The sequence below is a fragment of the Anarrhichthys ocellatus genome, unplaced genomic scaffold, assembly GCF_004355925.1.
Source record: "Anarrhichthys ocellatus isolate YVR2014 unplaced genomic scaffold, GSC_Weel_1.0 scaffold126, whole genome shotgun sequence".
Lineage (NCBI taxonomy): Eukaryota > Metazoa > Chordata > Actinopteri > Perciformes > Anarhichadidae > Anarrhichthys > Anarrhichthys ocellatus.
The window spans coordinates 286,073-297,035 of record NW_022280156.1 but is presented as its reverse complement, the minus strand read 5'-3'; the positions used below and the strand labels follow the sequence as shown (position 1 = coordinate 297,035).

Sequence of the window (10,963 nt, the reverse complement as noted above, 5' to 3'; positions counted from 1 at the left end):
GACTGCGGCTCTGCTGTCGCTCAGACTAACTTTCACTTTCACTTCAGGAGAAGTGACTCAGCAGCTCTCCTCTCTCACAGTTGCTCCTCCTCTCAGTGAAGCTCTGTGAACGAGCTTTTACTGCCTCTTTGAGGAACACCCTGACATTCAAACACCAGTTTAACTTCCTTCTTATTCCTTTTTCTTGTTTTTTGTGTGTTTTGAACGTTAAATCTGAAATACTGTATGTTTTTTATTTATTTACACATTTCCCAGAGTTGTTTATCATGAAGCACCCCATCATCTGGCGTTCATAAGCTCCACATGTATTTTTTCAAACAGGGTGCGTGTTGTGATGTGTTAATATCCAGTTGTTTATAGACGGGACGTGTGATGCTGGTTGCATTTACTCAACTTCTATTGTTATTGGGGACAATTAGATCACAAGGTGATGCAGCCTGACGTGCTGTATGTCATCGTATAAAAGGTTTAGCTCAGTTTAAGCTCAGCAGAAAAACAGAATCTGAGAAGAGAGGAAAGGAGGAACAACTCATCACTAAGTTAGTACAAGTTACGTGTGATACTTTTATTTAGACTTTCCACTGGAAAAGTCGCTTTTATTTGTCAAGATCTCCTGTTTTTTATTCGTGAATATTGATCATGTTGTGCACTAGTCTCTGATTTTGTTTCGATGAGTCCATCCTGCTGTGTGTCACAAACAGATTCATTCTGAGGAATCTGCTCTATTCGCCACGATGAAGGTTAATTTTCTGAGACTGGAGACCTGCTGGAGGATGAATCCACCGCAGCTAACATCACATTGTATTGTTTCTTAAAGTAACTGTGTGTTATTGTTCCATTAAACTGCTGAGTCAGATTCAGACTGAAACATCTTCCAGCCGTGCTTCCTGGAGAGAAACGCAGCTTTGAAACGTCTTCCAGTCGCGTCGGCAGGTCTTCTTTCATTCTGTTGCAAAGGAATAAACGATTTGTGACGAACAGAACTGAAATGATTATTTTCTGGCGCTCAGATCCACGAGTGGATAGAAAGCGTACTGGAAGTGAAGAGAGAGGGCCAGACAGACACAAAGAAAAGGGTTCGTTTGGTTCACTGGCCTTGAGCTCCCTCTGAGATGAAGCAGAACAACTCTTTCCTCCTCTGCCTCTTTCTATCAAGCCTCCATTTCACCATAAGCACCCCTCTCTCCTGCTCCAACGCTCCTCGTAGTCTTCTTGATTTATTTCCTCCCTCTGACTCTCGTACTGTAACTTAACCCTCTGAACCCCTGAGCAGTTTTGGGCCGTTTTTACGCTCTGTGGCTTGATTGTCACTGCAATATATAAGTCCCGCCCCTCTATTGAAACAGAACAATCATGGCTAGAAGTAGAGAATATCTTTGGCGTAGTTTAACACACTTACCATGACATATATCATACAAAAGAAAAAAAAAAACACAAGTTGAATTTCTTTGACAATATATTTAACAAAAATTGGAAAACCATGGAATCTATATATGCAACATTGTTCCAAGTGTCCACGAAGAAGGAGGTTCCACATTCTATTCATATTGAACTATTTACATTTTTACAACCACGTGTCTGTTGGTCTGAGCCGAATCAATCGAGGCTTTAGTTGCTACTGAGGAGCGCAGAATGTAATGTTTTTCACAGCATCTGGTGAAAGTAAGAGGTTTATTCGGCGTGACACTTTATATAATACATACAGATGAAATATCACAAATTTGAGCTTTCTTTTGGCTGCTTTTTCTGACTCAAGCGTTCGTCACACATGATGTGTTCAGGGACCGCAGAAAACATGATAATCTGACGATAACTAAATCGTTTTTCACAGCTTCCGGCTGGTAAACGATGTAAAAAACACACTTTTCAATCCGGTCGGCGGGTTCTGGAGTTCAGAGGGTTTCAATTTCCTCCTTCCCACTTATTTTTTATTTCCCTTCATTTGCTAATTTCTCTGTTACGTGTCTCAATCTATCGACTTCAACAGCTCATCTGGGTTTGTGCAACAGGAAGCAAAGTACCTCAGACATCCTTTCCCTGAGCCCCGTCCTCCCAGCTTCTCCTCGGGTATCCCAGGGTGCATCGGGGCCGGGTTGCGTGTATGATCCTCTCACTGGGTCTGGTTGCCAATCGGTCGTGTCCAAAAGGCTTCCACTTGGAGGATCTGATGCCCTTCTTGCTCCTTTAGTTGATGTTCTTGTTCGCCCCTGTGTCTATCGCTCTACTGTCACTCTGTTTATCCCTCATCACCTCCATCACTGCTGAGCCTCACGCTTCCACGTCTACTTTCACCACCGACCTCAGGCGGTGTCGAGTTCAGTCTCATTTACTTTACTCTCATTTTATCTCGAGCCGTCTTGCTGCTTTCTAACCGCTGACCTCTCCGTGGTACTTCCTCTGGCTTTCGGCCGCACAGAGGAGGTCTCTGGTTTACCACCGAACCCCTCCGACAGAGACGGAGCTGTAAGTGACTGAGCGCAGGGATTGATTGGCCTCAGATCGGCTGATAAAACCTGCATGCTGTCTGCAGCCGGGGTGGCTGCCTTAAGAACATGGCGCTCAATACAAACAGAAAACAAGATCAGAGATGGAGATAGACGTTGCTGTTGTTAGATCCCCTCTTGCTCCTCTACTCCTCTCCAACATACTTAATTTCTCAAACTAGCCCTTGTTTGACCCCAAACGTCAGCGTGTTGTCTGACGAGAGTCACCTCGGGCAAACTAGGTAAAGTTTGCTCATTTCCTGACTGTGAAAGAGAACAAAAAACAGCTTCAGTGTGACATTGTGAACATTTTTTATCTGCTTTCACAAAGAGATTGAATGTCAAACGGTATGTGTGTCCGGCTCAGTAAGTGGGTGTTTCCCCCTCTGTCGGGCTCTCTTGGTTTGACCCTGACATTAATGGAGTGTGTCTTAGGTCCTCCAGGGCAGTCAGAGATGATGCACATCCTCCTCCTCCTCCGTGGTCTGTCCGACACACACACACGCACACACACACACATACACATACACACTTTTTCCCCCTGTAGTTTTGCCTTCATCAGCTGGGTTCTGTTGTTGTTGTTGTTGATCTGTCCTTTCCCACAATGCAGCGGTGTATCTCTCTCCACTCGTCCTCCGTTTTGTGATATAGAGAAGTCGGACTGTTGTAGCACATGTGACCCTCTCAGGTCTCTTGTGCCGCGTCTCTCGCTTCTCAAATTTGAAATTCAAACAGGACAAAGCGTGTGCTAGCGAAGCATTCGCAGGGATTGTTGTGTGTTAAGTCAAACTGTTGAATGTACAAACGTTAGTCGACTGAGAGTCGGGATCTCTCTCCTTGTTTTTCAGGGACCTGAGTGAAAACAGCATCCAGGCAATCCCAAGGAGGGCCTTCAGAGGAGCCACGGGCCTCAAAAACCTGTGTGGAAGTGCACACACACACACACACACGCACACACACACACACACACACACACACACACACATAAATATGACTTTTTATGAACCTTTGATGTTATACTAAAAAAAGTCAAAAAAAAGTTTCATATGTCACAAAAGTCATTGTATAGTAGCGTGAAAAAAGTCATACAAAAATTATAGTTTAGTATGTAAAAAAAATGATTTAGTATGTCGCTAAAAGAAAAGGATGTTTTTGAAAATGCTCACAAACCAACGATTCACACAAAGTACGTAAATCTTGAGTTCACACTGCGTAGTATTTGGATTGTGTGTACATGACTCATGCCCGGATGTAAACTACATTAGAAGGATGCAACGTGAGCTTACTGCACGTGCTCAACTGCCCCACAATGCATTGCGTCTTGGTGCCTTGAAACCAAATTCAAACACATTTTGTTCATTGATCCCTTGATCGATTGGCGCAATTAGACATCGTTCTGTTTGTCTCGCTGTCGTCACCAGGCAGCTGGATAAAAACCACATCAGCTGTATCGAGGAGGGGGCGTTCAGAGCGCTGCGATCCCTGGAAGTACTGTGAGTATTCTGAATACTTCTGTGTACTGCCATCACTTACTATGTTAATACCTTCTAAACTTCTGTTTTCATTTGTACTCGCCATCAACTTGTTTTTGTCTCACCGACTCTCCCATCATTCCTCTCACTATTTATTCTTATCTTTCCTTTTTTATCTCCTTTCTTCTCATCGTGTCTCACTTTCTCTCCCATCTTTTCTCCCTCACTCTTTCTCTTTCTGTCTGTCAATGTCTCTCTCTATCTCTATGTCTCCCTCTCTCTTTCTCTATGTCTCCCTCTCTCTTTCTCTATGTCTCCCTCTCTCCCAGCACGCTGAACAACAACAACGTCAGCAGCATCCCGGTCTCCAGTTTCAACCACATGCCGAAGCTCCGCACCTTGTGAGTCCTTCAAGTCAACGCACTACGTTACCCAGGATGCCGCATTCTGGAAACAGAACCACAATGAGATGTAAACAACGGTCACAGTCAGATGCTTACCAATACTTACGTTCTCTCCTTTCCTATCTCCTACAATACTTCCTTCCCTACTCTGTTATGTCCTCCCACCTATCCACTCCTTCCTTCCTTTTCTCACCCTCTTTTGCATCCTTCCGCTTTCCATTTCCTCTTCTCTCTCATCCAACTCTTCCCTTATTTCCTTGTACACTTCCATTTTCTGCTCTCCTGCTCTTCTCTTCATCCCCCTCCCTCCTTCTCTCCCACCTGTCCTCTCTCCCTCCCCCTGATCTCCCCTCTCCATCCTCCCCCCGTCTCCTCCCAGCCGGCTCCACTCTAACGCTCTGCGTTGCGACTGTCACCTGGCCTGGTTGTCTCCGTGGCTGCGGCAGCGGGCGGCTTTGGGCCTCTACACCCAGTGCAGCTCTCCTCCCTCGCTGAGGGGCCTCAACCTCGCCGAGCTGCGCAAGAGCGACTTCGCCTGCTCAGGTACGGCAGCCCGGTGACACGAGACGACGCGCTCGGGTCAAAGCGTGGCCCGACGGAGTTGAAAGTTGGTGTTGTTTCGTTGTTTGCTTGCAGGTAACGGTGGCAGTGCCTTCGTTCAGCCATGCAGCCTGGCGTCCGGCTCCTGTCCTCCCATGTGCTCCTGCAGCAACAACATCGTGGACTGTCGGGGGAGGGGCCTCACCGCCATCCCCGCCCACCTGCCCGAGGCCATGACTGAGATGTGAGTATCATAGAGGTTTACATTTCAACCAGGCGGCAACCTCTGGTTCTGCTGAGTGAAGCCGATGCTTCATGTGTTAAAGCTGCATTCTCTCTAGTGTCCACCAGGGGGCGACTCCTCTGGTTGTATAGAAGTCTATGAGAAAATGACTCTACTTCTCTCTTGATTTATTACCTCAGTAAACATTGTAAACATGAGTTTATGGTCTCAATCTCTAGTTTCAACTCTTCTTCAATACAGCATGATGTTCATTTAGTACATTATGGTCCATTTAGAGTCACACAGACCATAAACAAATCAGAGTTGCAATGATGAAATATAATGTTAGTCAAACCTTTAGAAATTAGTTAGGGTTTAAATTTGATTTAAAAATTTCTCATCTTTTTCTTTTTACAGTGTGATTCAGTACGAGCTTTTTTCCAACTGCATCTCTTTATGGCCGCGTGGCCGTGCACAGCTTTCTATTCAGGCAACAACTGTGTGTTCTGGTTTGTCTTTGAAAGACTCTGCACGAGTCCTTCTCTCTAAGCTGTACAAGCCCACAGTCACGCTGTAACAGTTGACAGGAGAACAGAACTTTGGATTAATATTGCATGTGGACAAATGAGTTTGAATTGAAACTACAGACACTCCAGTTGACAGCTGTGCTGTGAAACGGCCTACAGCTGTTACATTATTAATTATGTCTCTCTCTGTGTTTCTCTGCAGTCGCTTGGAGCAGAATGGCATCAAGTCGGTTCCTCCGGGCGCCTTCACCTCCTACAAGAAGCTTCGTCGAATGTGAGTCCTCTAAAGACACGATAACTCATGAGTAACAGTTGAGGTTAAAGAAAGGTTGTGGATAATTATTCAATCAGTGACTGAACTCTTAGCCAGGTTAAATAAACCAGGAGGAGACACAAACATCCACGAGGGGTGCAACCAACGATTATTTTTATTGTCAATTAATCATTTGGTCTATAAAATGTCAGAAAATAGTGAAAAATGTCTTAAATGTTTTTATCTAGTCTTTAGTCAGTCCAAAAACCAAAGATATTATGTTCGATATGATTGAAAAACGTTAAATCGATTCATATAGAATATAATAATAATTGTCAGATTAATCGATAATGACGATAATCGCAGCCCTAATATGATCAGTATGACACAAAGGGATTCAATATATTCTCCATAGGAGGTAGTTTGAAAGACAGCTAACAGAATAACACCATCTCGTCAGAGAAGCTTCGGTTTTTATGGCTCCATCCCTTTGAGTTTCGACTCAACCAATGAGATTACAGTATGTCTGCCTCCAGCGAGTCAATGCCTCTGGGGAAAAACGTCTGTTTTTTAAACTGTGATCCGCCAACTGGATCCCTCTCCTCTTCCTCTGTCTCCCCCCCGCTCAACATAACAAACAGCCCCAGTGGATTTTCAGCACCGAGGAGCGCTTGATTTATGTCAGTCAGCAGAGCCGTCCCCATCAGATCAGAGGCCCTTTAAGGGTCTCGCATGATGAATCCAGAGCATATCACTGGGATCTGGTGAATGTGTTTAAGATGCACATTTGACCACAATAATGTCATTTTATTAATGTTCATAGCTCTGTGCCCCATTTTCTGTCTTTGTGGCTTTTGTTCTGTTCACTCTCACTGCTTCTCTCTTTCTCTTTTCCTTTGCCCATTTCCATCTCTCTCTCTCTCTCTCTCTGTCTCTCTGCGGTTTTCCTTTTCCTCTCAAACTTATCCCCCCCTCTTTCTCGTCCTCTTACATCATCATCGTGAGACCGTCCCACGTCCCTGAGACAGGGGTTGATTACATTACCAGGCTGGTTTAAGTGGTTTTGTGTTAAAATTTATTGTGACAGTTGAGCGACTGACATGTGGCGGCAGAAGAAGGATTTTATAATCTGACATGTTGTGGTTTGGCCGGACCAGAACAAATCAGAGATGTAAGAACTTGGCCTGCAGAAACAGCACTCGCTCTTGTAGAGCCTGGTTTTCACATAAAGTGCGGTTCCTCATTCTTTACAAAAAGTTCTGTATTAGATTTGATTTGAGGGATTAGAAAAAAGAACAATAAAACCATTCATGTATGCGTTGTGACCGTGATGTAGTTCATAGCGTAACGTTATCTTCTGCCGATTGCATTCAAGCTGCAAAAATCATCAACGTGGTGTTGATTTGTGAAGATTATCTTGCTGAACAAAACTAGTAAGTATCATAGACTTGTGTTCGCCACAGAGCTTATTTTCTGCAATAATCCTAAACCCAATGGAAAAATCCCATTGGCTTTTTGTCAACGGTATTGCGATGCTAATTTCCAGGTCTGGCCTACAGATGGACGTTGTCCCTGCAGGCTTCTACAGGACAGCAGTCTCTGACTTTACCTCAAAAACAAAGCAGTTCTTTAAATGCATGTTTCTGGCCGCTGTGACTAAAGTCTGTGTGTGTGTTCTCTGTTGTATTCCCAGAGACCTGAGTAACAACCAGATATCTGAGATCGCTCCCGATGCTTTCCACGGCCTCCGAGCTCTCAACTCACTGTGAGTAAGACTCAGAGTGTGTGAGTGTGTGTGTGTGAGTGTGAATACACTGTCGGAGTGCCTCTACCAATATGTGGTTACATATGTCTTGTCTATACCTCCATATGTTTGCACGGCATGCGTGTGTTTCGTGCGTCTGTTGGTATGAATAATTCAAAAGTGGCGCCTGCTCTCTGTAAACAGAACTTCTTTATGATATATCAGGACTTTCAAACAATCACAGCGGGTGGCCTTTATGTTGTTGTTGTTGTTGTGTGTGTGTGTGTGTGTGTGTGTGTAAGTGTGTGTGAGTATGACTGTCTCTGCCAGCGTGACTCTCTTCTGGTCGTGGATTGTGTGGAAATGTGTGGTTACAGCGAAGCTTTACCAATGGAATGAAAGTCGTACTGTTGTCTATGTTGATGCACATTGATAATAAAACACACTGTTAGGATGCATACAGTACGTCTTTGTGTACAGGGTTCTGTACGGTAACAAGATCACTGAGCTGCCCAGCGGAGTGTTTGATGGCCTGGCCTCTCTGGAGCTGCTGTAAGTCCAAAACCATTTGTCTGAGCTTGACATTGACTGACCGTGTTTTACACAAACAAATTGCAGGTGTCAAACGGCTTGAAAGTGCCCGTAAGTTGTTCCATTCTTGGATGGAAACGTACGAGTCTCTGTTTCTTCAGCCAAGTCAAACTGTTGCAGATCTGTTTCTCATAAAACAGGCTGTGATGTTGCTTGTTTTGATAACACTGCCATCGCCTTGCGTGCCACACAATGTATTCCACATGCTGAGGCTTCAGTGGTAGTAGTTGTGCATAGAAATAAATCGGAGTAGAAGGGACATTTCCATTCTAATTAACACAGCAGGGCGGTCAGAGCAGCACACTTCTTTATGTGTGCCATTGTTTCAGTGGCTAACAATCAAAAACTGAGTTATTTTTGCAGTGACGAGTACAATGAGTATCAAATATAACGGCTTAATGCTTCATCCACACGCACAGCTGAGGAAAGCACATCGCTATAAGATGAGCGACAACTTTGTTCGGCTCATTTTCAGTAACTAGTGTAAAATGTAATCCTAGTGGAATTTACAAGCTAGCTAGCTAGTTATCTAACATCATAGCTAGCTAGCTAGTTAGTTATCTAACACGCTAGCTAGTTAGCTTGTTAGTTATCTAACATGCTAGCTAGCTAGCTAGTTAGTTAGTTATCTAACACGCTAGCTAGTTAGTTAGTTAGTTATCTAACATGCTAGCTAGCTAGTTAGTTAGTTATCTAACACGCTAGCTAGCTAGTTAGTTAGTTATCTAACACGCTAGCTAGCTAGTTAGTTAGTTATCTAACACGCTAGCTAGCTAGCTAGTTAGTTATCTAACACGCTAGCTAGCTAGTTAGTTAGTTATCTAACACGCTAGCTAGCTAGTTAGTTAGCAACAGGACCTTCATTTACAACCCTTACGATGAATTAGAAAATGATTGATGATACGTATATGTGACAGTTTAATTAACATACTGCTAATGATCGTGTCATGTGTGCATCAGGTTGCTGAATGCCAATAAGATCCACTGCATCAGAGCCTCCGTGTTCAAAGATCTGGAGAACTTGGCTCTGCTGTCGCTTTATGACAACAAAATCCAGAGTCTAGCGAAAGGCACCTTCAGCTCGCTGCACAGCATCCAGACGCTGTAAGAAAACACACACACACACACACACACACACACACATACACACATGCTATTTTAAGCTCTGTGCTGTTCCACTCCATTCAGTCTGATCCGACTGATGTCCTGCCCCCTGTGATTTCCCATCAGCCACTTGGCCCAGAACCCCTTCGTGTGTGACTGTAATGTGAAGTGGCTGGCCGACTTCCTCCGTTCGAACCCCATAGAGACCAGCGGAGCGCGCTGCGCCAGCCCTCGACGCCTCGCCAACAAGCGCATTGCACAGATCAAGAGCAGCAAGTTCCGCTGCTCCGGTCAGTGTGTGTGTGTGTGTGTGTGTGTGTGTGTGTGTGTGTGTGTGAATTGAGACGGGTGGTGACAGTCTGGGTTTGCGAGTGTAAGATGATGAACCACTGCAAAGCTTCCCTCAAGAGAAATATTCACACAGTATGTGTAAGAAATGCAAATCATAAACCCCCCAAAAGCCTTTTGTGTCATATACATGAGCTATTAGCATATATATTAGTTAGTGACATTCTGCTGTCAGACACAATCACTTCTCTCTGCATGGTACAAAAGGCATTGTGCAGAAAAAGGGGAAATTTACTACAAGGAGTTTTTAGACTGTCTCAATATAAAACTGATGCTGAAAAATGAGCTACATCATCAGAAACTGAAGATTTGTCCATTTTCTATATAAGATCTATGGCACGCAAACTAGAAGAGCTAATGTTTACTCTTTCCCGTTTTGCAGTGAGTATTATACTGATCAGCAAAGAAAAACATTAAAGTCAGAACAAAACAAAACAACCCTTAATAATAAAGGGACAGTGTTAGAGCAAGGGTGAAAAACAGGAGTCAAACTTGGTCCGTCGTTCAACAGACGGAGAGAATCAGCCCTCATCCTACACTTATATGTCTACTTTATTAATGCAGTACATTGGAGATGTGGTTTTACATCAATATATGAATTTACTTTGGTGACTTACACAAAGTTGACTTTGTTTCATCATCATCATATTACACGTATCGCTATCCATCCTGCAAACAGCTGTGTTTAAAAAAGAAAGAAGTTGTTAAAAATAAGTTTTCTTTCACTCACTTCCAAAACCAATTGCCACACACACACTAGATCAAGATCTTTACGATGCAAGGCCGTTAAACACTACCGTCTTTGTCCACAAAATCAACGCAAATTGAAAGTTCCTTGTAGTTGCTTGAACCAAAAACAACTTATTGTCTCTTTTTATTTGATTCAAAACTCACATCAACTGCAAGTGCACGTCTTGTCTGGCTTAACCAGCGTTAACCGATGTGTGTCGACCTGTGGACCAACTCTCTTTTCCTCTCAAATCTCTTATATCTGCTGTAAATAACAATAACAATATTATCTGTTCAGGTTCCTACCGCTCAATGCCAACTTTTGGAATGAAAACATAGCAATTCTTCTTCTTGTTTTAGACCTAAGAACCGTTAATATTTGCAGATATCAAAGTTCCTCCATAAAACACCAAAACATGGCTCGCTTTACGCCTTCTTTCATGTTTAAAAATGTTAAACGTCTGCTGCTGCCAGTTTTATAGAAGACCTCCTCCTGGAGTGTGTGTGTGTGTGTGTGTGTGTGTGTGTGTGTGTGTGTGTGTGTG

At 43.7% G+C, this 10,963-nt stretch overlaps 1 protein-coding gene across 1 annotated transcript in view; it reads left to right on the top strand.

Annotated features, from left to right (window-relative positions):
• Window positions 1-10,963, top strand: part of LOC116399718 (slit homolog 1 protein-like) — a 30,847-nt gene that overhangs the window by 5,619 nt on the left and 14,265 nt on the right. The window contains exons 4-13 of the mRNA XM_031877092.1: window positions 3,332-3,403; window positions 3,905-3,976; window positions 4,285-4,356; window positions 4,739-4,902; window positions 4,996-5,143; window positions 5,852-5,923; window positions 7,596-7,667; window positions 8,127-8,198; window positions 9,198-9,341; window positions 9,468-9,631. Coding sequence (XP_031732952.1) covers window positions 3,332-3,403; window positions 3,905-3,976; window positions 4,285-4,356; window positions 4,739-4,902; window positions 4,996-5,143; window positions 5,852-5,923; window positions 7,596-7,667; window positions 8,127-8,198; window positions 9,198-9,341; window positions 9,468-9,631 — 1,052 coding nt within the window. The remainder of the gene's footprint in view (window positions 1-3,331; window positions 3,404-3,904; window positions 3,977-4,284; window positions 4,357-4,738; window positions 4,903-4,995; window positions 5,144-5,851; window positions 5,924-7,595; window positions 7,668-8,126; window positions 8,199-9,197; window positions 9,342-9,467; window positions 9,632-10,963) is intronic.